The sequence below is a fragment of the Athene cunicularia genome, assembly GCF_003259725.1.
Source record: "Athene cunicularia isolate RWA chromosome 4 unlocalized genomic scaffold, athCun1 chr4_part1, whole genome shotgun sequence".
NCBI lineage: Eukaryota > Metazoa > Chordata > Aves > Strigiformes > Strigidae > Athene > Athene cunicularia.
The window spans coordinates 24352939-24378583 of NW_020799098.1; the positions used below are offsets into that span (position 1 = coordinate 24352939).

At 38.1% G+C, this 25645-nt stretch overlaps 1 protein-coding gene across 4 annotated transcripts; it reads left to right on the plus strand.

Annotated features, from left to right (window-relative positions):
* The first annotated feature begins 466 nt into the window (after nucleotides 1-466).
* KLF3 (Kruppel like factor 3) lies at nucleotides 467-23919 on the plus strand. Of its 4 annotated transcripts, none has more exons than XM_026847149.1 (6): nucleotides 467-511; nucleotides 7131-7227; nucleotides 13826-14321; nucleotides 14784-14934; nucleotides 19413-19573; nucleotides 20733-23919. In XM_026847149.1, the coding sequence occupies exons 2-6, from the start codon at nucleotides 7171-7173 to the stop codon at nucleotides 20912-20914; spliced, it is 1047 nt and encodes a 348-aa protein (XP_026702950.1). In that variant the 5' UTR covers nucleotides 467-511; nucleotides 7131-7170; the 3' UTR covers nucleotides 20915-23919. The 4 variants fall into 4 exon arrangements, with proteins under 4 accessions (XP_026702950.1, XP_026702951.1, XP_026702954.1 ...); XM_026847150.1 differs by having other exon boundaries at nucleotides 476-511; nucleotides 7128-7227; nucleotides 20733-21263; XM_026847153.1 differs by lacking the exon at nucleotides 467-511 and adding an exon at nucleotides 4730-4821 and having other exon boundaries at nucleotides 7128-7227; nucleotides 20733-21263.
* Nucleotides 23920-25645: the final 1726 nt, after the last annotated feature.

Here is a 25645-nt window from a genome sequence, read left to right on the forward strand (position 1 = left end):
GACATAGAGACACATAGAGAGAAAATTCAGAAAGGACATAAATCTTTCTGTTGCTTTGGATCTGACAGAAGAAGAGCTAAAGGACCCAAGCCAAACCTCATTGAAATCAAGAGAAAGACTTGCATTAACTTCAGTGGGCTTTGAATCAGGCCCTGGATGAAAATGCAAGATGGAATGTTTATTCTTGTCTGTTACTTATGGGCCAGAATATGCATGGTTTCTGTACACACAGAAATACTTCCACCTTTTCGTTTTACCCCTTTCTTTATTTCACTCATTTTTAAAGTAATCTTTTAGTTCTTGCTGTTTCCAGTGCTAAAAGTTAGCTGTTTGTGATCATTGCACATATTTTTTAAAAAGTATCGAAAATACATGCTTTAAACTTCCCCTTTTGGGGTTTAATTGTATGTGAAAAAGTAATCTTTACTGAATTATGTGCACATCCTTACATCAACTTGTTTTTTTGTCTATTCAGAAATCCAGATAAGAAGTTTTTGGCCACACAGTTTTGGTAAGTTGTTTTTTAATTACTTAAATTTGTCGCTCTCAGCTGCATTTACTTAGTTGTTTTTCTGTTAATTTTCAAATACCACAGATGAGTTTATCCATTAGAACCCAATATCTTAATTCTCGTACTGTTAGTTTGCACAAGATTTCAAACATATTTTTTTCCCATGACACAGGAATAAGTGCTTCATTTAACTTAATCTAATATTGGAAACCGGTGTATAATAAATGCAGTAAATTTTGTGGTTCACACCTTTTTGTAGCCAGAAGTTCTACAAAATCAGGGACTGAGATTAAAATTATAATAGTTTTGTAAACCAACTTTTTAATATTAATTAACACCACTAACAGGAGGTCTTTTAGAGTTCTTTTTATGCTGTCAGCATTGAAGCTTTGTGTTTTCATTCTGAGGCTAGTTGCTTCCAGTCCAGAATATGAAGTTTGGCAGAGCTGGTTTTAGGAGAGATTTAACCCTTCCCTGTTAAGCATTCACTTGATGCCGAGGCTTCCTTTGAGGGTTTTTTAGCTGTAGTTGATACCTCCCAGGGGAAGGAAGTGTAAGTGTAGATCAGCCAAATGGAAAGATAAAGCTCTAACAGGTTTTTAATAGTAAACTAAGTCAGAATGGAAAAAAAAACAAACGCATGGTCTGCCTATCATGCAGTCAGTGTGTGTTACCAACAAACTAACTTGATCCATGAAGGCATGACAAACTTTCCACTTTTAAAGAGTCTAAGATGCTTTGATCACTGTCTCATTTGTACCCCCTATGCTATCCAGCTCTTCTCCCTGGTTTTTTTTTTCCCACTTCCGAAGGTACATAGAAGTTCATCGACATTTGCTCTGTATTCAAATCCTCATTCAAATTAATCATTTAGCCTATTATTCATAAATTTACACTTCCTTTCTTTAGGATTAGATTTTTTCCTCTTCCCCATCCTATCAAAAATGTTGTATCTCTGTTTCATATGTTTCATGAAATAGCAGAACCCTTTATGTAAGACTATTTTCTGTCATTCTTCCCTTATAATAAAAAGGTAGGATTTATATTTCTCTTTTAAATTGTCTTCAAAATTAACCTCTTAAGAAAGACACAACGAAAAAAAAACGAAGTTCAGTTTGGAAGGGAAAGATTATCATACCATTCCACATACTTCACTTGTTTTCAAAAGTCTGATCTTTTATCCTTACTAGACTGTTTCTCCTCCTAAGAAGTAGCTTGAGACAGGAAACCAGACAGCAGTCTGCACTGATAAGGGAGAATATTGTCTAATGGAGGTGCCACAAGAGGTTTTCTTTCTCTCTCCTTTACATTCAGTAAATGTAGAACTGAAAGGCTCCATCTTTCCTTATTGGGAGAAGACATTTTCTCAATGAGCACTGCAAGAACATTTTTGTCCAAAATTTTACATACAAGACAGGCATTTTCAGGCATGTGGGTTCAAAGAGCCTGCAACAGTATTATTGTAAATTTAATGGAAATACTAATTAGTCTGCTACACAACTGATAAGTTACTATGTCAGAGCAGTTTTAGGTCAAACAAAGTGATGTGAGCAAAGTTACGATGCACAAGTTGTGCAAAAAACCAGATTTTTCAGTCTGCTTGCAGTTCTGAAAGGAGGAAGGTAAAATATTTTCAAGTCAATAAGAAGCAAAAATAGTCTGAAATACTAAATAACAGAATCTTACAGAAACAGTCTTTTTCTTTGTTCTATCAAGTATAACCTTCAGCAGAAAAGTTTTGCCCAGGTACCATTTTATTTTTACATGATATCCTAACTTTTTCAACATCCTAAGTTTTTCAACAGTTATTACCATCCCGGTGGAAGTCCAGTCAATACATAAGGCTGCCAATCATGGAAACATTTTCTTGTTGCACTAGTTCTTCATGATTCTCTGGTCTGTTCTTCATGGGCTGGCTGCTACAGTCTCTTCCCCCTGCACCCTGTCTGGGCCTTTGCTTCTTCCCCTGCTCTTGCTTGCTTTGACTGAGTCTGACTGCTGTGCTGAGCTGGAGAGTTTCTTTGCCTGCTGCTATTTTGGGGCCCAGTGCAGTTAAGCTCTTACTTACTTCCCATTAAAGTTAATGGAACTCTAGAAACACTTTTTTGCTGACTCAGATCTTGATGAGCAACTGGTACAGTAAGTGCAAACACATCTGTTATTAGCCTTAGAAAACACTTTTGTACCTTTTCCAGGGAATCCTGCTCTCAGAAACTGTTTTTTCTCTGTTGAACTCTTTCAAGGTTCCACTGAAGAAGAATTCTTACCTAGGTTCAGAACACCACCCCACCCTTTGGATTTCATCAGTATCAGGGGAAGTTTGACTCGAGGCTCACAGAAGAAGTAATAGTTTTGGAGCAACAGCCTAAGTCCCAAAGGGCTTGGACTGAAGATCCTTGCCCACATGGCTTATGTTGGCTGCTGGGTACCAACACTGCTACAAGAGCTACAGTGTCTTTGCAGAGGGCACTCCTGCAGTGCTAATTTAGCAGATATCATTACATAATTCTGTAATTAGACCAACAATAACAATCATACCTTGAAGCTTCTAGACAAAGCTTCACTGTACCACAGGATAGCATTCCTTGTTTCCCCCAGGCACAAAGATTGAGAAAGCAAACCCTGTGCATGCTTTCATGTAGGGTGAAGAGAGACAGAATTTATGGTCACCACCCCTCTGTCCGCAACAAGAGTCAGGTCACTGACTGCTCTTCCAGGTACTTAATGAGAGCAAAAGCTCTGTATTAGAGGGAGGCTCTGTAGTTGTTGGATGTGCACAGTTAAAACTGGCCTTCCACCCCACCCTTTCCTTTCATAACAGGTTTGCAGAGTTGATGGACCTTGAAGGTAGATGTACAGAGCTACTGGGAGTAGCTGCAATGCAGTTGCTCTTCTCCAGCTGCTCTGTAGTGCAGATGTGTAGTCTGGGTGCATTCTTTAACCACTTTGTTCATTGCATCCAGGGTAAATAATCTGTACAAGTCCTTATTATCAGAATACGAGATAAGTACCTTTAGGCTTTCATTTACTCTTAATTATGTTTTTGAAGCAGTAAACCATACCCGTCAGGAAGTTAATATCAAGAAGTCTTCAGTACTGACAAGGAGATGAGCTCTACCAGTGATGAACTTCCCTTCTGGAAGGGATATTTCACTTCATATTGGATCATAAGGGCGGAGTTTGTGTTTTTTCTGGCTTGCTGTCTTCACTGGACTTCAGATGGGAAAATACCGAAGGACTTTGCCTGGACTTTACCTTACACCTGTCCTTATTTGCATACAAACCCCAATTGCTTCATTTGTCTTTCTGAAGTACAGGGTGTGAGCAAAATCTTATCAAAAGCCATGTCCTGTTTGGACAAGTTGGACTGACTTGGCAGAGATCCACAGGGTGGAGTGAATGGGAGGAGGCAAGAAAGTAAAACTGGGTGGCTTGTTAGCAGAAAAAAAAAAAAAAAAAGAAGGGTGGAATGTTTGCCTACTGGATTGTAGTTAATTATTTAGTTTCAGATTACATGCGCTTTAAATTCTTTTAACCCACATGAAAAAAACCCTTTAATGCAAAATAGTTTATCTAATAATGTGAAAGACAAAGGCCCTTATTTTTTATACACTTAATATGAATACATTGTTGTCTCCTCACTGTTTTTTCCAGGGTACCTCAGGAATGAGAGACAATATTTTGATTTTCCAGAAATTAGTTGTGTTTACTAAACAACTTGTGGGCTTTCAAACAAGTACATTATGAAATCAGTGTGTAAAGTAGAACCCAACTGTTTTTTCATTCCTCTGTAATAGAAACAGATAAGACTGTTTACCTTCCCTGTTGCCCCTACTCAGATGTTTAGCAGAGAGAGATTTTGAGTTAGTAGGCATGATTTCACAAATATACTAGGAAAAAACACTGACTTCTTGCTAGAAGTAACATGCTTTATTTGTGTGTGTGTGTGCATGCATGTATTTGCTTGTGAATGTGGTCCAAGCAATCAATTTGGAGCATTATTTTTAAATACAAAGAGAATTGTTGTGCAAGTTTATTTGCAGCCTTAGGAAGGTGTCCTTCTGAGGTAAATTTTAAATGCCAGACCCAAAGCTGGTTTGTATTGACTCTATAGCCAGCTTTGTCAGTTTCTACCAAATAAGAATTTGACCCTCTGATCTGGACTGTCAGGGCCAAGCGTTATGGATTAATTTTCTTTTCTTTAAAATCGGTTTCTAGTTGCTATCAAATAGGGAAAAGAAACCTACCACTTAAGGAGTAACTTGTGCTAAAGAAGTGCTCAATTCCTGCACTGTGATGCAGCAGTAAGGGTAACGTTTTCCTCTGGTGTTCTTAGATGACTGTACCTGAGAAAGATTGAGAATTACTTTTCACTTTTACTCAGTGCAGTACACTTTCTGTTGTGTATGTCAGTCTAATTCCTACACAGTAATTTAGAGCCCTCTCAGGAAATAACTCAAATGTGTAGCATGACATGTGAAATGTGTATCAGGTGTCTTTCATGCACTGTCTTGGAGTAAAAGGTGAAAAGGAGTAACTCTTAATAAAATCCAGTTTTAAAACAACAAAAATGACAAAAAGAACAGCCTGGGAGCATGACTGCTTACTTAGAACAAACTACTCTCCTTATCTTTCTCTCTCTCATTTTCCTCCCTTGCTTTCCTCCTTCCCTTTCCTCCTTCCATTTCCTCCTTTTCCTCCTTCTTTCACTAAAGTACAAATTGGTGTGTCACTTTATCTATGCACATATAAACTAAAAATTGAAAGTTTCTGTAAACCTGAAAGTTCCAAACTCTTTTATGTGAGTTCTGAGAGGCTACATTTTACTGTGAACATTTTTTAATGTCTGTAACTTTTTTTTTTTTTCTGTTTTCACTGTACATGTATATGTGTGGGAACGTGTGTGAGTGATGCATAGATACGCACATATATATTTAAAGCATAGATATATGGATATATATCTGGGAAGACAGTCTTCTGAAACATTAATCCTAGATACGTGAAATGTTAAAAACCTGAAAAAAAGATAACCATTCAAAGAAATACAGTATAATTAATAACCTTTTCACAAACTACTTAAAGTATTTACAAAATGATAACAACTTTTAGCAAATAGTGCCATCTTACACAACTGCTTCTAAAATAAAGCATGTTAAGGGAATTAGATTGAGCTGCTCTTTGGTTTGCAATTTGTTTTTGTCAGGACTTTGACTTTTGTAAGAAGAATTGTGAAGAATATATTTCCATAAGTCTTTAAAACTTTATTCATATACCTGAGTAATTAATGATAGACTTGTAACAACTCATGACATATTTGAATTCTTTGGAAGAATTTTTATCTATATATCTATATATTTTTATCTATAAACACAAGTGATAATAGATTGCAAGATTGTTCATTAGTTTGGGCTTATTTAATTTGAGCAGGTACATCTTGACATTTTCATTTAAATTGCTGGGAGAATTTCCGGGCCACAACTACAAATCTGTTGTTGAGCCTTTAGCCTACTTTTCAGGGTAAAATTGTCTGGATGATACAGTTTGGCTGCATTTGTTTCTTTCCAGTGCCATCTACTGGTCAAAATTAAATTTGTGTAAATTTTTTTTTGTCCTCATGTTAGTAGAGGTCGTACCACTTCCAGGCACAGTTGTGAACTGTAGAGCATATTGGTCAGAACTTGTTCCTTCAGCATAAGTCATATAATGTATAACCTCAAGTGATACATAAAAAGCTTGCCTACAGCTAAATGTGATTGGGAACAACTTTCCTTTGCTTCTCTTTGTTTTTACTCTGTACCCTTATGGCTTTGCCCAGAAGATATATCTTCTCTTTTCCTTAGCAGCACCTTTCCGAGTTGACCGTGGCAGATGTGTAGTATGATAGTTATGGCATGCTTTATGCTAAATACTTTTATTTCAGGTAGTTTGAGATAAGCTAGAATTGGACAAGTAAGATTGAACACTCTGGAAAAAACTGAAGCTGCACAGAATACAACCAGATTTTTGGAAGTGCTTTTCTTTTGCACCGTTAGCACAAATTGTTACTGAATTGTCAGTAAATCTATTATCTCAGGGAAATAACTGGGTTTTTTTACTGTTGAGTTATTGCAGCATATTGAATGTACCTCTCACATTAGTCCTGGATTTTCATCTTTCTTTTGTGTTGATTTCAGTATCACTGTATGCAAAAATTTCCACTTCTCTATCAGGACTGTTAGAAAAGAGATACCCTCTACAGAATCACTTCACTTACATAAACAAGATTATTCTGAAGTTGTAATGCTGATGAGAAATGCCTAGTCTAAACTGTGATGTGTTTATACACTTACAGCTAATAAAATGACAATTCTGTGATCTCAGTAATGCTCAGATGCACAATAAAAATTCAACTTAGCTTTCATTAAAATGAGCAGATGCCCTTTGTTTCAATGGCAATTGGGAAAGAATAAACTTAAAATAAGTGAAATATTTAAATGAAGCCTAGTCAAATATTTAAGATCTTATGTTAGAGATAAATAAATATTCACATTAATCTGACAAACTAGTAAGTTCTCTATGATTCAGAAAGTTGATTAGGGGATTTCTTGCTGCTTTCTAACACCTTGTCTTTCCCCAGCAGGCCAGGACATTAGAGGCATCAGAACAGGTGAATAAAAAAGATGCTAATGTTTGACCCAGTCCCTATCAAGCAAGAAGCCATGGAGCCTGTTTCAGTGGTAAGACTTATAAAATACATTAGCCTTTGTGATGAGACTGTAGTTTTTCCACCTTTAAATTCATACCAAGATTTCTCTAAGCTTTGGACTAGCTTAGGAAGGTCTGTGAAGATATGTTTTGCTCTTTGGGCAATCAAATCCACATTCTAGGAAAACTTTTTCCATAGTTCATGAATTTATTGCCCTTAAATGACCTGCCCCATTACCTCTGCTGGTGGTCCCATCCCCAGAGCAGATGAGAGAACATCCAAGTACTCCTCAGCCACTGCAGTGCAAATAGGATCTCTGTAGCTCATGCTGCTCATGGAGGTGGGTTGAAATTAAATTGCCAGGCTTCACAGTGAAGTGGCAAGAGCCCGTGGTTTCTGTTACACCTTTGAACCAAAAGGACAGCTTCTCACTGTCCCTTTTTTTGTTTCTCTCTTGGTCTTGACAACATGTGCTTGGGCTAACTGCACTCTAAACAGCAGAAAATTAATCCTGACCAAAAAAGCAATGACTTTTTGCTGGATAAGCCAGGTGCATTACGTTACCATGTGAACAGATGAGAATCAGGAAACCGTAGGAGGAATGGGGGAAAAAAGAAGGGGTGACTTTTCCATTGGGTTAATTTTCTGTCAGCTTGGTGTATAGGGTCATCTCAGAGAACAGTCTGATAAGCAATAGCAACAGGAACATGTAGCTGGAAGGGGCACAATGGGAATTGTGACAGTTTAGGCTGCCAGGGAAATACAGCCTCAGGAAGCAGTTTTATGCATACTTCACCTATCCAGCTGTAGGTTGCTGCTGAAAGGGAAGGTTCAGGCTTTCCTCCTTTCTTTCCAGCTTTGTGTCTCCTTTGTATGACATGAAGCGACTGTGTCGCCACAGAGTGATTTGGATCCTTTGGATCAGCTCACTGAATGGTCAGAATTGCTAACCCTCCAAAAATACCCTTATTTTTATGTTGGATCAGGAAGCTGGTCTGACTCATTCTGTGCAGCTACTCAATAATAGAGCAAGTGAAGAGGGGAGGATGAGGGAATGGGACCTCCCCTTTCAGCAGTAGCCTGCAGTAAAGTCAGATTAAGTGTAACATGAAACCACACCCCTAGAAAGGCTGATCAGTTAAAAGGGTAAAGTCAGTGGGCATAAATTAAAGTGCATTAAATTCATGCTCCAAATGGCATCTTTCAATGAAAAGTTCGCTTCCTGTTCTATTTAAAATGTAGAGTAATTGTCATCAATTTAAACGCATCTGTAAACAGTCTCATTTCTTCAGTGCTATTAATAATACTTCTTGAGAGTTAAGTTTATATGCATTTTAAAATTATAATTTGACTTTCATGGCATTTATTTACTTGAGAGCAATGATGGAAAAATAACTGATCTATCACTGAGAGTGTAAGTATGACAAATTCCAATATTTGGGTCAAGAAAGAACCTTAGTATTGGCCAGTCTGTCTGTCACTTCAATCACAATTATTGCATAACCTTACTAAGATTAGTGGTGATTATCTACAATTACCTAAGGATAGCTAATGGCGTCCATCAAAGACGGAAAATGGACCACTTTTACAATAAAAGTGTAATTACATGAATAACAGAAAATCTCTATAGAGACACTGTAGGCTGTCTTTTGTACACATCTGACTTCATCTCCCAAAGAAGGTTCTGCAGTGGCTTGAGATGATGCACACAAGCGACACAGTATCCTGCCCCGGACAGCCTGTGTGCTTCTGCAAGGTTGACAGGGTCAGTCACTCAACAGACCGACTGGGACAGGAGGGACCCGTTTTACCCAGACCAGCAGATGCAGGAAAAACTGCAGTGGGAAGAACAAGGGAGCATTTCTGAGCCAAGGGTATTTCAAGACTGTAGTTCCAAATGTTGCTTGTTTTATACCACGTGCTTCTTGCAGAGGTGTGGCACCCTCCATGCTGGAGTCATCTTAGGTGTTCTTACAGCTCAGTGTCATCATTCTGGCCAGCCGTTAGAGAGTATTCAGAGAATTTTACCAAATCTGTATGCTTTCCTTTTTGTTACTGCGTAACAAAAAAAAAAAAAAATCAGGAAAGGCAAAACAGGAAGTCCAGAGAAAAGGATGATTTTTGAGTGAGGTTCCTCTCAGATAGAGTACTATGCCAGAGAGGCTGAGGAGTGTCTGTGTTGCAGCTTCTGTATGCACACAGGTTGTTTAGCCCCAAGCCCTCGAGGTCCTGGCTTCCCCAGCGCTGCTTGGTCTCGTGGCTTCCTTGGAGCCCTGCTGCCATGCCATGGCTCCCCAGCAGAAACTGCTCTGGTTCACCTCTAAAGGGAGGAATCATGGTATGGAGAGAACATAGGAAAGGATAGCAGTCACTGAGTGTGTTAGTTTTCTTGACCTTCTGTAGATGAGGTAGAAGGAAGGACAGACTTGTTTTGGAAGTGCTGAGCATAGCATTCAGTTCACTGCAGGCTGACATAACTCAGAAATCTAAAATCAGGATTTATTTGTATTCTGTCTTTCATTCTGATAGTATCATTAGAGGCCAAACTATGTGAAGCCCCTTAGGAATTTTTATTTTACCTGAACATACACTGTCTGTAGGTACGAAGTCTGTCTTTAAAAAAATCTCATTAGTTGGGGTGGGAGAAGGAAACAAATTACAGTTTTGACACCACTGTATTTCAGGGTGTGTGGCTAAAAGGATTAACTATACTTCTGAGATGATCGAAGCTCACACCCACAGTATTTCATCACTACCAGCAGCTAATGCTATTTATTGAATTAAATTATCGAACACATTTTGTGATACTTCTTAATGAACTAGTGACAGAGTCATCTGATTCCTACCTGAATATTTACTGCAAGGACTTTTTAAATATTCAGACAAGTACCAGTTACCATTTAGTGGAAGAAGTTGCTTTTTTATGTGTTACTTTATTTCTTTGAATTGAAATAAAGAGTTTTTCTCTGCCCTTCCATCAGTCCTAAAACTACTTGTTTCACCCATTCTTAAAGATAGTGATGTGCTACATAAGGGGTTAAGGTCTTAAGTAATGTACTGGAATACAAATTCCATATGGTTAGAATGCTTTTTCATGTATTAGCTACTATTTGGATTAAATCCTATTCATCCTCTTAAATGATACTGATTTGACAAATAGTGTAAGTAGATAAGTAGATTCTTCACCTGTTGCAGTTTTTCCAAGAGGCTGGATGAATTTTAAAATTAAATTCATAGGGTTATGTAGTCTATAAAAGACTTTGTGAATTGCTTCAGAGTATGTTCACCTGTACAACAAAGATGATGTTTCCTTGTGGCAGTATAACAGAATTTAGTGAATTGTATCAGATCAGTGCTTGCTAATGTCATCTTGTGGAAGCATCAGTCTTCTGGGTGGTGATGGGTGTGCTTTTAATGTATTTGGTCAGTCTTTATTCTTGATAGATTGTCAAGAGCAAAAGCATGGTGATTCTCCTTTTGGATTTACTGATTTAATTGTATGAGCGAACATGGATATGACTCAAAAATATTAGAAGTTCCTTTGAATTATTTTCCATTTTCTTTGTGGCTTTAGTGCTCTGGGTTTTGTTACGGACAAACAGCAAGGAAAGATAGATAAATGAATTGCTTTGTAAGGCCCAAATAGGGAAAGTGATGATATCAAATATAAAAAGAGCTAGATGGAGACTGTCAAGGAGTATGTGTTGAAATACAATCCTGCATCTTTGCAATGATCTACTGTAGTGACATACCATTCTGCACAGGGATGTTGAGGAAAGCAGAATTTACAGGAAAGTGGAAATTTGCTGCGTTGAGGAAAGCAGAATTTACAGGAAAGTGGAAATTTGCTGCGTTTTTTTCAATCCACATCAGACCAAATCCTGCATACACTATTACTTCCCACAGTAGAAATCCAAAGAAAATCTTATCATCTCAAATACTTCAGGCAAACAGAACAATTATACCTAATTTTCCATTGTTCCACGACAATACTTTGCATAAGTTCTAGGACAGGTGAGAAAAGACGGCTCTTGCAGGCTATGAAGTACACTCCTGCTTCCTGCAGTTGGAGGCATTTAGAAAACCAAGCAGAGGTAGTTGGACTGGTTTTTGTTTGCTATTGTTTATGCTCCCTATTTACAGAGAGAGACCATGAAGTCTTCCTTACTCTCCATCCCACTGAAAGCAGTGGTTCATCTCAACCTAACGACAATTACTGTCTGAGTCCCAGGGAGCTAGAAACTAAAACTTTGCAATGTTGAAAGATACAGGAAGCTTAACTTCAGAACCAGGAGATAGGTCTGAGTGTGACTCTAAATGAACAGGGTTTCAGCCACACTATTGATAGTGAAGCAAAACATTTCCAATATACTGTCTGATATTCCCTTTTTCGTTGTTCTAGCATCCTTCTTGACTTTGCACCCTTTTTATTTCCAACACAGATAATTTTTCGCACCACATTTTTCTATCACTTTATCAGCAATTCAGCTAGAAACATAGCAATTAAAATGGCAGAAGGAAGAAAAGTTTAGAAAAATTAATCAACTTCCCCAAACTGCCAAAAAAAAAAAGCTTATGTTAAATCTGTGCCAGATTAATTACAGCAATGCACATCTTCTATGCAAAATAATGGAAGGCACATGGGGCAAAATACAAAGTCCCTAAAATAATCACTTCTTTAAAAAAATCATTATTCCTAATCCTTTCTAGTATGCTTGCAGTGAAAAAAGATGTTCTTAGGTAGTGATCATCCCTGACAAACCCGCAGCACTGTAAATGTACTGATGCTTGGTGGTGGAACGTTTACAGTTTGTTGAAGCTGATTAGCCTTTGGACCATAAACCAGTAACAGTAATTTTAACAGAAGTACTTAATATCTATTATGTGTTTAAATTTTGAATTTTTGCCTATGCCCATAACTTTATCAAATTTAGTAGATATTAAATACTGTAAATATTAAACTCTAGCAATATTAAGTCGCCTTCATCACTTTCAATGCTAATAATTTCATTGCTTAGCTCAGCCCTGGTGGCAAGTCTATAGAACTTGGTTTAGCCAGCACTGCTAGCAGTAATGGCATTTCAATAGATGAACGTTTTTATAGATTGAATTTGTAAGAATAGTCATATGTAGAATAAATAAAGTTTCAGAGGTTTTAATGTAATATTTACTGTTTGAAGATTAATCATCACGGTGTACGCTGCTTTATTCGAGTATTCTATGGAATAGGTGACTCAAATTTGTTGTTTTATCACAGTGCTATGAACACAGCAGGAAAATTTAATATTTTCTAAACTCACTGTTTCAAACAATAACTGGAAAGAAGAAAAACACATTTGTGTCATTTTGCATAAATACTTTTAGTTAACATTGACATTTAAAATCAACTATCTGTCCCTCACAGGGAAGACAGATATGAAACCAGTTCACCTCGGGGAGGAAAAATTGGAATGTCATGGAAATAATTGCATAAAAATAGAATAGTCTGTACTTTTAATCTGTTTTGCTTTATATCATTTTGAACATTATTTTAATCCCACTCATCAAAGTCTTTTTGGTGCCAAAGAATTCAGCAGTTTTTTAATATTCGTGTGAAACTACTTAGCTTTAATGTGAAGCTTTACTTACCTAGATTACAAGGATAGCATTTTTAAAAGAGTTTACAGCATCTAAGGGCTAAAAAACTCTGGACTGCATTGTCTTTATCTATGTGCTATGTTAGAACATCACATTGGTTTCCACTGTAAGTTATTTGTTAGTAAACAACCTGTTTTCAACACTGTTTAAATGCCAAATTGATCTGGATAGTTGTTTAATAATACTATACTCTGAAATTAATGTTAATACTTCTTGGTTTACAAAGACTATTTCCACTAAAATGTGGAGATCGTCATGTAGGTCAAGATTAGATTTGGGCTCTATATGGTCTTGTGATAAGAGCTGCTCACAACCACTATGACAGGAATATTCTTCCAACACGCCAACTGTTTATCCTTGTACTAGTTTTCAAGATTAGACTAGTTAGTTAGCTACTTTTTTTCTTGGGAAAAAAAAAAAAAAGTTTTAGAATTTAGCTTTTGCACTCTTGAGTTTCTCACCTGTTGCTTATATAGTTCAGCTGTGGGGTTTTTTTATTGCTTGTAGGGTTCAGATACATAATTTCTTGCATTAGTGATGGTTGTTGCCCAGTTAGTTAGTTAAGCAGCTGATTGGGAGCCATGACTTGCAATTCTAAGTCAAATTTAACTGCTCTCTTGCTTGACTTCATGATCCTCAGTATATAGTTATATGCTGGACATAGCACCATGTATCTCCCAGGTCAGTTGAGTAATGTGCAGCTTAGTATATGAGAAAGAGTTTATAAGGAAGAAAAAGAGTTGAATAAGCCTTGAGAATTTGTTTTTACCTGTTTTATATTGCTTCTGAAACACTGAATCAGTATTCAGATAACTTGCTTTGTGTGAGATCTTGGGCTTTATTTAATTCATTTTTATTTAGGAAGTACCTTTAAGTGTTTTCTTGAAACTTTTAATTTTGCCTCAGTTTTATTAGCCACTTTTCTTTGTCAGAAGTAATTGTGTGTGTTGATTTATTATTTGATTTTCTTTTTTTTCCTCTCCTTCTGACAGTCATACCCGTCCAGTTATATGGACCAAATGAAGCCAAACAAATACAGCGTCATTTATTCAACACCAAGTATGTTGCACAATAAATTCTACTCAAACCCCGAAGGACTATCAAATGGAATCCAGATGGAGCCAGTAGACCTTACGGTGAACAAACGGAGCTCACCATCTTCAACTGGAAGTTCTCCTTCCCCCCTAAAATTTCAGACTGTCCATAGGAGAACTTCACCTGGATTGACTCTGTCCTCACCCAGCTCACCTCTCAGTAAATTCACACCATCACCCCCAGGAGTACAGCCTATTTCCATGCCAATAACAATCCCACCTGTAATGGCCGCTGCTCTTTCACGCCATGGACTGAGAAGCCCTGGAATACTCCCAGTTATACAGCCTGTTGTGGTCCAGCCGGTTCCTTTTATGTATGCTCCTCATCTTCAGCAGCCCATCATGGTGTCCACAGTTCTTGCTGACGAGATGGAAACTCCAAGTAGCATGCAAGGTTGGTGTTGTCAGAGCTTTTATATTATGCCATCTCATCCTAGGAAAATAACCATATAGCCAAACACTTTCTTGTGTGGCTTTCTCATTTTAGGAAATGGAACATAATTCCTGTTCTTCTGAAATAAGCAGGCACAGAATTTACTCTGTAAATATTTTACCAAACTTACCAAGGTCATATTCTGCTGTGATTTGTACCTGCATACAGCTGTTTATCTACTGAGATTTGGACTGATAAAAATGTTGGACTGATGAAAATTAATAGAATTGGTTTGAGTTATAGTTCATTAGGAGATAGACTAAACTGGAAGATTTTGTATTTTAGCATAAACTGTTGCACTAAATATAGAACAGGGGGATTTCTTTTGTTTTAACTATAGATTTTTACGTATGTTTTTTATTTTCCGTAAATCTTCATATTTCTGATGTGTTGCCTTCCCTCTCCCACCCTCCCTTGATACAGTGCCTGTCATTGAGTCTTATGAGAAGCCTACACTGAAAAAAACAATCAAAGTAGAGCCAGGAAGTGAACCATCAAAGACTGACTTCTATCCTGAACAAATGTCACCTCCAATGATGACCTCATTGTCTCCTCAGCAAGTAATGTTGCAAGAGTAAGTAGCAAACAGTAGTCCCAAAATCAGCAGAAGAATGAAAAGGAGTTTATTGCAGCAGTTACCAGTTTTGAGGAGTAGGAGGGAGTGTTGCTGTGCTTTAGAACATGTGATAAAATACAGAAAAAACATCCTTCTCCATCACTACCACTGTGAAATGTGATTTCAACTTTTTTTTTTTCTCCCTTTAGCAGTACAGGAGTTGATACGTATTTATACATCACAACCACATAGATCTGCCATTATATAATGCATTTCTAAAGCAATTCTGGTCCCCATCTGACAATTTGCTAAAAGTACAACTCCCAATAAGGCAGTGATACCTGTTAATGTAAAACCAGCAGCAAACTGGAAAGATACTGTAAAGACATTTCATACTGATTTCTGTATTTACATTACCTAAAATACCTTTCTTTAAAAAGAGTCTTGTGACTTTCTTTTCTTGGAGGACCTCTTTGTCTTTTAAAAGATTTTGACTACTTAGTGGAAAGAACCCCCTCAGGCCTACAAGTTCTGTGTATATCCAGTGAAATTCCATGTTTATCTGAAGCCATTGTTCCGTGGGTGGGTTTTTTGGCAGCTCAAGTAGTTCCTGAAGCATGCTCTCCTCCCAGGCGCTTGTTTCCACCCCAGTACCAACTCATTGTGCTGGTACAACTGTTTGTTACTGGGGGCACTGCATGAACTGGATCAAAGATCTAATTGGGTTTAAAACAGTTCTGTTTGCAGAAGGCAGAGAAAGAGCTAGAATGCAGTGAGGTCTGGGTTGGAAACTTTTTAATTGGAAATATTAAAAATTTCTCAGGAAGTACCTGAGGAGTCATGGGCACTTTTCTGTCTCCCATTTTTCTATGTAAAATGCTGTCAACTTAACTAAAACCATGGAATGTCTCATTCTTCAGCAGGCAGTGCTATGAGCAGGCATGCAGGCTGTTGGCATGGCTGTGGCAGGAGCTGAAACTGGGAATTGAGCTGTGCTCACAGTATATGACCTTGGAATCCATTCCTGCCCTTTCTTCCTGCTCATGGTTGCCCTCTGAGCAGTTATATGAGACCTCACCTCCTAGAGTGCAGAAAAAGGGCTCCAAGCCAGGCTTCCAAAAACTGTGTTTGACTCTGGGGTGATTCAGAAAGAGAGAGGAAGCATGAGATGGGCGGTCTTCTGCATTCAGAAGGCAGCCTCTTCCTCCTGCTCCTGACCGTTTGCAGGTTAGAAGGTACACCATGGCTCCAGGGCTAACTACGTTCTGCACAGCCTTCTTGTGGGCACCTCTTCTCATTTTCAAGTCTCTTAAGTAGCTTTGATGCAGTTTGTAGACTGCAGGCTCTTTGCAATTAACTAGTTGCCAGATAGCTTTTATAAATTACATGCTGTGTATTTAAAAATAACCTTATATATTTTATTATAATAAATATATAATAAAATAGTAAACATCCATGTTTATGAGGTAGTTACTTGTCTTCCATAATGGACCCTGCTGCACAAGGGAGTCAGGTCTGCGTGTACGTGGAACTAATTTCTGCTAGGTCAGGACTATTAAATGTTTCAGTTTATTTCTGTTCATTGTTAGGCCTCTTTAACAAGAGCAAAACAGTAAGTGCTGGTCCTCTCCTACCACACCCTTCCTCCAAGGCTGAGGCTTGTCACTTGCATTAGTGATTTGCATTAATTATTTCCTAATGACTCCAGTTTCCACAGGAAACCCATCCGCTGACCAAAGAATATAAAATTTCATATAATGTATAGGTAGTGTTACTACAAAAAACACTTGAATAGTCCATGTTTCTGAAGCATCTCCTCTGCTTGCCCATGCAGAACATTATGTTTAGAGAGACCCTGTCTTCACATTGTAATGGCTTAAATTGCTTCCTAGCTGTCCTGTAGAGCTGCAGTTCTTGCTCGTTCCTAAAGCCAGCCCTTTCAAGTTCACCTTCTGCTGTATCTGCAATAAGAAATTCATAAATGGTAGTTTCTATCTTTTTATCATTAAAAAAATAGACAAATCACACAAGTTACAAGATGAGTGACCTTGACCGTTATAAAAAATATCCTGTTGTCTCACAGCTTCATCAGCCCCTCTCTCTGCATTGTGAGCTATAGTTAGGCAATGATTTTCTTTCATTTTTCATAGGTTCCAAATGCCCAAAATGCACTATTCAGACACATAAGCTGCATTAAAGGTGCATAGGAAAGCGTCAGTCTCATTTTTAAGTGACTGATTTTGCTTTAGTGTTAGTTTTTGGCATACATGTTATATATATCTATAATGTTGCTGGCATTTCTGTAGAGATTGCTGGACTTTCTAGTATGTCTGATAATTGACATAACTATGCAGTTATTAATAAAATCAAACTCAAAGTAATAATCTCTGGCCAAATATAAGAAGCCTCATTAACACTGCATTTTCTTGCAAGTGTTAAAGTCTGACTCATGCTGTTAACACAGCCTGGTCTGTTGGTAAAGAAGGAGAAAAAAGAGTGTTGAAATTGTAACGTGATTTTTGGACGATACTCATCTATTAGTGATGCTTAAATGGTTAGACTTACATGAACTTGTATCTGGTTGTGTAAGGGGGAATGAAAGAATTAGGGCTATGCTTTTATTATTGGCATGTACTTAATATTTACCTTTGATTTTTGACACCGCCTTAACTATTTTTTAAAACTGCCACACCCTATCTGATTATTGATAACATTCTGTAGGCTTGCCAGCCTCCTTTCCTCTAAAGGGAAAAATAAGACAAATTCTCAGCACTTTTATTGCACGCTCTTAGACTGAAAACCATCACAAATGGTATACAGCCAATATCCTTTTTCTTCCTTTTTCCAGATGTTACCAGGACTAGCCTCCACACATAGCGATTCAAACCAAGTTTGCTTGCTGTCCTAAGCCAGAGCTTCTCCAAGACTAGTATGCAACAGAGTTAAAACTGAGCATTGCTTTAGAGAAGCATTTATTTGGAAGCTCAAAAACCTGCCTTTTTTATTTAAGCATATGTACATCTGTGTCTCGTATCACCATCTGGGGTTTCCCGCCATTACAGTATATTTAGATAGATTTAATGTGTGATGGAAGAGTACATCACTCAACAGTCACAGGAACACCCAAGAAAGAGATTTTGGCTCCCAATTTCAAGCTTACAACTCTAATAAAAGAACTAATAACAGAATTAAACTTCTTGCACATCGGTAATTCCCATCATGCTGCTGTGGAGAATAATAGAAACTTTTTTTCTTGTTAAACCACACACAAGATTTTCTGTGTTTAACACATTCCCTTTACTTTGTTGAGAGAAGTAGGTATTCAATGTTTATGAAAATTCGGCCCTAAAGAAACTTGCTTTGCAAGTAACTAATGTAACCTAGTGTTAGAAAAGCGTAATTCGATCAATAAAGAAATGTGAAATACAGTAAATGAGAAAAGACAGGAGTTCTAGAAAGCTTATTTCTGTCCCATGGAGGAGCTGGTTTCGTGACAAGGAGTGTTAATATCTGCACATTATATACTCACTTTCAGTTAGAAGCTAAAGAATACACTAAAAGCAGTGATACGGATCTGCTAACAGGTTGACAAATGCAACTTTTTGAGGTTGCAAGATTTGTAATGCCACTTAGATCAACATACTTATTTCTTTTTCTAACGTCAGAGTGGAAGAAAGAACCAGTTTGTCCCCAATTCTATAGTAGGGGTGGTATTCAAACCTAAATATCCACAGTCAGTGACATCTTTTAAGAAGCTTGATGTGTTTTCACATGCATGAATGTTTGTGGTTTTGTTTGTTACAGATGTTCATATGTAGTTAGTGTGTGTCTTACCTGCACTGTACCTGTGGGCTTCAAAAGCAAAAAATTATGTTTATGAAGGTGGAGGGACGACTTCAGACATCCTGTGGGTGTGCCACACAGGCTAAACTCTACTTTTAGGAATTGACGTCAGTGGTATAGGGAGGCCGCACCCTTCTGCGAGCACCAAACAGGAAATTCTTAATTACTCTCTAAAGGAGTGGCTGGAACAATAAAGATTGAGTTCTGCTTTAAAACCCTAAAGATACAATTTCTTTAATAATATGGAATAGCTGTTTCCCATTACAAGTCAATTAGTTATTTTTGAAGGAAGAAGATGAAAAATTGTGAACAAATACAAGATGAGTTCACTATGAACTCAAGAGTTTGAGAAATCTGGATTTGACTGAAAATCAGGAATTTGAAGGGGTTTTTTCCTTTGTAAGCTTAAAGAAAGCTAGGGAGTAGTAAAAATGGCTACATCATACCACTAAGTGAGCAGACTTTTAAAAATATAACTGCTAGAATACATGAAATTTGCTAAACCCTCTTGAATTTTTCGACATGTATGTAATGTCGCTCTTCCTGCCAAGAGGCAGAGTGGTAATGAATAAAGGGCTCTGTCATGATTCAGATTAGCTGAGGTTTGCTGTGCTAAATGTTTTTCATTTTTAACATTCAATTTACATTTGCAGGAATCACCCTTCAGTTATAGTTCAGCCAGGAAAGAGACCTTTACCTGTGGAATCTCCGGACACACAAAGAAAACGCAGAATACATCGATGTGATTATGAAGGCTGCAACAAAGTCTACACTAAAAGCTCCCATCTGAAAGCTCACAGAAGAACCCATACAGGTTTGAGCATTGCTATGCTTTTCTTTCATCAAGTCTATGGTAAAATAGTAGACTAAGTTGTTAGTTTGTGCTAATGGCCAGGTGATCACAGGTGCGAATAACAACAGAAGTTAGATCTGGCATTGTTCTGAATATAATTACAGGCTGAGCAAAAGACAGAGGATGTAGCGGGAAAAACACACAACGAGAGACTGTAAGCCAAAGCAGGATCACAGTGTATGCTGGTGTGCTTTACATTCACTGGCTCTTTGCTTATTTTCTGTCCAGTTGCTCACAGATTACTCATTCTGCACAGCTCGTAAACACCAAATCAGTTCAAATTGCACTACCTCACCTCTTGCATCACTGTTAAATTTGACTGAGACTTCCATGGGAGTAGCCCATTTGTAAAAATCTGGACCGTGTGCCAAATACACACACATCTGCTTTATGTGGACATGCTAGCCACTGGTCCGATAGTGCTCTTTTCTGAGTGCTCCAATAAACATTTCCCCATATCTGTTCTCCACAGAAACGTTCATCTTGACATACTGAATGCACATACGCACATCCAGTGTTTATACAAAGATAGAGGACATTTTAGGTAGAATGAAGCCCAGTTCATGTCTGTCTTACATCAAGCCAGCACTTCACCTATTCAGCAGCACAATGATGTTAAGGAGAAGGAGGATCACATATTAGGAAGTAATGATTGAGAGAGATTTTAAGTGGAGCTACTTGTGACAGTGGTGCCAGATATTTCTGCTACAGTAACTTCAAGAGATCACAATAAGATTTCTGCCTGCTATGCTGAATAGTAGCACCAGTACTTTCCCCCAGCTAAGTCTAGAATATGAAGTCCTGGTTTTGAAAATATGTGAACAAGTGCTGAAACCTTCACACTTCTGAGCTTGATGAGACAAAACAAGTGCTAATATGGCAGAGGGAGGAACAAAAACAATAAAAAAATAAGTTGTGGCAGGAAACAATTTTTTGATCTGTTAAGTTTGACTACACAGTTTCTAGTGCAGAGTACTCTGCAGTCCAGTGTTGTTTGGAGGTTTTTTGAGTAAGCATTAAAGTACTTTCTGAAATTAGACAAGGCAAGAGGATAAATCTGCCAAGTATTTAACTGATGTGTTTGTGTCTTAAATCCCCACTTCTGTGTTTCTTTTTCCAGGTGAAAAACCGTACAAATGCACTTGGGAGGGATGCACGTGGAAGTTTGCTCGTTCTGATGAACTAACGCGGCATTTCCGCAAACATACAGGAATCAAACCTTTTCAGTGCCCAGACTGTGACCGTAGCTTTTCACGTTCGGACCATCTTGCTCTTCACAGAAAACGCCACATGCTAGTCTGAATGCCTTCTGTCCCTGACTGCTGTCACACCTTTTTTTTTTTTTTTTTCCCCCACACATACATTTTAATTTGGATTCAGCTGGTCTGAATCTTGGAGTTTATACCATTAAAAGCTTATGTATGGTCAGTAACAGATGTTATCTAACCCTTCTATGTCCTTGCCACGGGTCAGACCTAAAGAATGTGAACACTTCTTTCTTTTCTCCTGGGGATGCTAAGCAAACCCTTTCTGCAGACAGTATGTTTAATGTATTCCATTGTGAATAAGGGAATTTGTAAACTAACAGCTTTTGTTGGTTTCTTCATATAATCAACCCAACATATACTGATAAAGTAGTAAATATTACTGAATATCCAAAATGCTAGTCCTTGCCAGAGACTTCTATTTATGTACCCTGTAAGGGATACACTCTCATTTTCTGCTTAACAATGCAATGAATGGACTCTATGAACCATGTTGATTTCTGCAATATGGTTAATGTAACAGTTTTAGAAAGGCACCTGATTCAGAAATCCCCTCTGCCCAAACAGTTATAACACTGTAGAAATAAATCTAAACAATATAATTACTTTACAGAAAGATTGAGTCACAGTATAATTTACCCCAGTCAAGAATTAAAATTGGCAGGAATTGGTCTATACATAATACTGTGTATCTAAACCAATGTCATCTGTCCTCTGTATTATAGTGTAGTATATATCCTTGTCTTTATTGCGTAATGCCCTGGTGGATCTGTTAAATGAAGACCTTGTGTGACACTGTATGTCTGGTTTCTGTGCAAATGTATGGATGGAACACACACGGTACTCTTCACTGACGTGGCATTAAATGATAGTCATAGAAGCCTACCACACCTCATTTCAGGGATATAGACTATCCCTCTACAATCACTCCCCTACATTTCCTCTAAAGAATTTTTTCTCTTTGCCGTACCTCAGAAAATAGCAGTCGTGAAAAATGCTCCAACCTGTATTGTTGCCAGTGCCACTTCAATACACTACAGTGTTTAAAATTATTAATCCACAGTATTTTTATGAGAAGATCGCATCAGATATGAAGCACTTCTGATGATAAATTGAGTCATGTATCTCTTTTGGATAAAGACATGTACCAACTTGATAACTCTGATTTGTGAGTCTGGTAGTAGATGGTTGAAGCTTCCCTGTGGATGTGTCTGTTGCATTAAAATATTACATCAGCACTCCTAACCCCCATGTCAGTTAGGAGACACAACTCAATAAATAAACTGAATTCAGGCAACCTGCAGTTGACCCTAGAAATGTTCCTGTCTCTGGAAGCCTGCTGAAAGGAAGGTTTCTGTCTTTATTAGCTGGCAGACTTTGTGGCATTGCAAGGAAACTGGATGTATTTCTCTAGTCTCTCAGGCACCAGAGTATTTTCTTACCCCTACATAAGGTAAACGGTTCCCTGCAAATCAAACAGACTGAAGTCAGATCTTCATTTCTCTTGGAAAAACCCACTGGAAAATGGAGGGGTGAGGGGAGAAGTTTCATAAAACTCCGGAGAAGGCAGGTGGAGTGTCCACCTGCAGGTGGGTGTATTTGAGCTCATGGAGCAGATAGGCTGTGCTTCTATACCCTGTGGAGTCCAACAGCAAACAAAAATAATCTTGCAGATGTGAGAGTTTGAGTGCAAAGTCTTCCCTTGGTGGTAGTTTACCAGCTGTTCTGCTGACATCCACATACCCATAGAATTGGAGGAGAGGATCTGTACTTCTTGGAGAAAAAAAGCTCCTGCAGCAATTGCTGTGAAATACAAAGTGTTGTTCCAGTTATTTAACAAAGCTTACACATGGGAATATGGAAGCAGCAATTTTATTTAAGGAATAGGCCCCTGAACATGTGCTCTGCAAAGAGGAGAGCAGGATGGGAATGTTGCTGCAAAGCTTTTGTGAGGAAGACTCGTGTGTTTTGTTACAGCACCATACATCCTCACCACTTTGCTAGGGCTGAGGGAAGTTAACTCTAGATCTATTCTTGTAACTGGCCCTCATCTGATTATCTGGGGAGCTGAGAAACCTGGGAGATGAATTAATCTATTTTTTGTTAGGCCAGGTTGTTACTAACATTGAGGAACTTGCAGGGAAGAGAATTATATTAATGAGCAGCTGTTCTAGAATGGAGATTTTTGTTGGATATTTTTATTGTCAGTGGTAGCAGAATTGGCCTACTTCATTAGGCTCTAGGTTTTAATGGCAGTTCTACAAATGCAGACACATCACTAACAGAGGCTTTGTAGAGCCCCTGTAGCATCAGTCACAAGTCTACAGACATCTAGTATGCTGGGATGAGAACAATTCTCTTACTATATTCTAGGGAAAAAAGTGGATGAGATCCTTAAGCAGTTTCATGGCAGCTGGTCCCATTTTTAGCTTAACAAATGCAGATGCATAAAATCTGGGATGTTTAAGGAACATTCTTTCCAATGGTCTCTTTGTCTTTTAAGGTTTTCACAAAATGTTTAACTTTTTAAATTTAGAAATCTAAAATCAAGTACCCTAAAAACAGAACTTCTTTGTAACTGCAAGTTAATTTGGAGAATTTAATCTAGGTTATTTGCCATTTTGCCATGCTTATTCATTAGCCTATGTATGTTTTTCCTGATAATATTTATGCTAATGGTAGGGACAAATACAGTGGAGACTTTAAAATATCTTTATTCATGTGCCTTTTGATTTAGGAAAACAGAAATTTAAATATTAAATATAAATATTTGAGATTATTTCATATAAATGCCTTGCTTATAGGATTTTTCACTTGTGTCTGTGGTGTCTTTTTGTGGGATGTCAAAAAAGTCACAAATATGTGATGTGAATTTACTTCTTAACTGGCTCATTGATTCATTTTAGCAAATTGAGTTGAGGGGTATCTTGTAATTTTTAAATACACACAATTAAATGCTAAATAAGCCAGTCCTTCCATCTTGGCCCTAAAGAGAAGCCAGTTTAAAGACAGAAAACCCTAATCCTGCAAAACATGTATATTTTTAAAACCCACCTTTTTCCCTAGCAGTACTTACACACACTGTGCAGTAACAGGTAATACTGTTTTACTAAAATGCGCTTGTTTAAGCCACTTGATTATAAAAAATTACTGGTTTCCAAGACAATCACAAAAACCCCACGATTTTATGTTTGGTTTTATTTAAATATACACCACCATTCTGCAGTGATATTTCTAATGCCACATCTTGCCCGAATATGTTGTTGTCTCTGTCAAGGTTAGCAACATGTAGATGAACACAAATGCTTACTATAAAAAATTACAGAGCATTTTACATAGAGGGCTACACCAGTTTTCATTATATTTTACAGGTATTAGCACTTTTTAAAAAATTAAATATTAGAGGGTCAAAATCTTTCTGCTTAGCATCTCTCACCTGCAAATATAGCAGGGATGTTATATGTACTTTCAGACTTGTATAAACTATGCAGAAATTTTTAAATAAAATGTAATATATTTTATAAGCTAATAAGACTGAATGGATAAGTAAAGGTTTCTAGTGTGCATTACTATAACTTACAACTACGGAGACATTTTGGTAATCTTTTCTTACTAAAGATGTGAATGTTCAATATACTTTCACTGTTTCTACTTTGGTAGTCCAATGGGAATTCAGTAATGACATTTTGTCATGTCAGACTGTGAACATAAATTTGTACTGTACAGTCCTCATACTATATTTAGGATACAACGCCTATGTATTATACTTGTTAATAAAACCCTCAGAATAATGTTTGTGGTCATGTCATCATATGCTGGACAACAAAGAGCAGTGATGCAGTCACAAGGGCCAGGTATGTGGGAGCCCCTGGTTTTTCGGGTGGCCCTTCTGCAGCGCCCATGCACACCTCCTGTGTGTACCTGCCTGCGCACGACCAGGGGCAGGGCAGGAGCGGGCTCTGCCTGTGCACACCTGCACTGCTTCTTCTACCTCCTGTGCCATCTGGAGGAGCTGTGCCCAGCACTGCACTTAGTGGCAAACGCGTGAAAATAGTTTACCTGCTTCTAATTAAGGCATTCTCATTAGTCCATTGGTGGGTCCAGAGCACCGAACAAAGAAGTTTGCATATTTTATCACTCACAAAATGGCTGTCTGGGCCTGTTCCTTTAGCCGTGTTCTTCCCCACAGCCCTTTCCCAGGCCAGGGTGGCAGAGCAGTCAGTGCAGGAGCACACTGCCAACGCATTGATGCACACGAATCCTGATCCCCTCTGGGCATACTCGCAGGCTTTGCTGAGAGATGATGTGTAGAGCTGACAAAGAATGGTTTTTACTTCCTCACGCTTTTTCAGATGCCTAAAAAGAGTGGGCCGAATTGAATTCCCTATGCATCTCTTAATACTTCCCATTCCTGCTGAGGTAATGGCACCTGGATGTTGGTCTGTTGCTGCCTGGGACCCCGCAGATCAGGCTGGTGAGTGCCTATGCTAGTGACAGACAGAAGGGAAAGCAGGTATATGAGGTATAAAAATAAAACCCTGCTAATAGAGTGTGAGAAAATGACCAGCATGTGTTTCTTGGCATTCTTCTTGAAAATAGGGATTGCTCATTGTAAAGCAAGAGTCAGTGCTCACATTGTCCTGTTGATCTACAAGGTTCATTTGTCAGCAAACTAGTCGGCATCTGCACTCCACAGCCTACTCCTGGGAGGGAACGATGGCATCGGGGACAGAGTCACAGCCGTTGACCCCGCGTGGGAACTGCCGCA

Coding starts and splice junctions, on each gene's coding strand:
- KLF3 (XM_026847149.1), top strand. CDS start 7,171: ATGCTAATGTTTGACCCAGTCCCTATCAAGCAAGAAGCCATGGAGCCT. Junction 7,228..13,825: donor CCATGGAGCCTGTTTCAGTG/GTAAGACTTATA, acceptor TCCTTCTGACAG/TCATACCCGTCCAGTTATAT. Junction 14,935..19,412: donor CAGCAAGTAATGTTGCAAGA/GTAAGTAGCAAA, acceptor TTACATTTGCAG/GAATCACCCTTCAGTTATAG.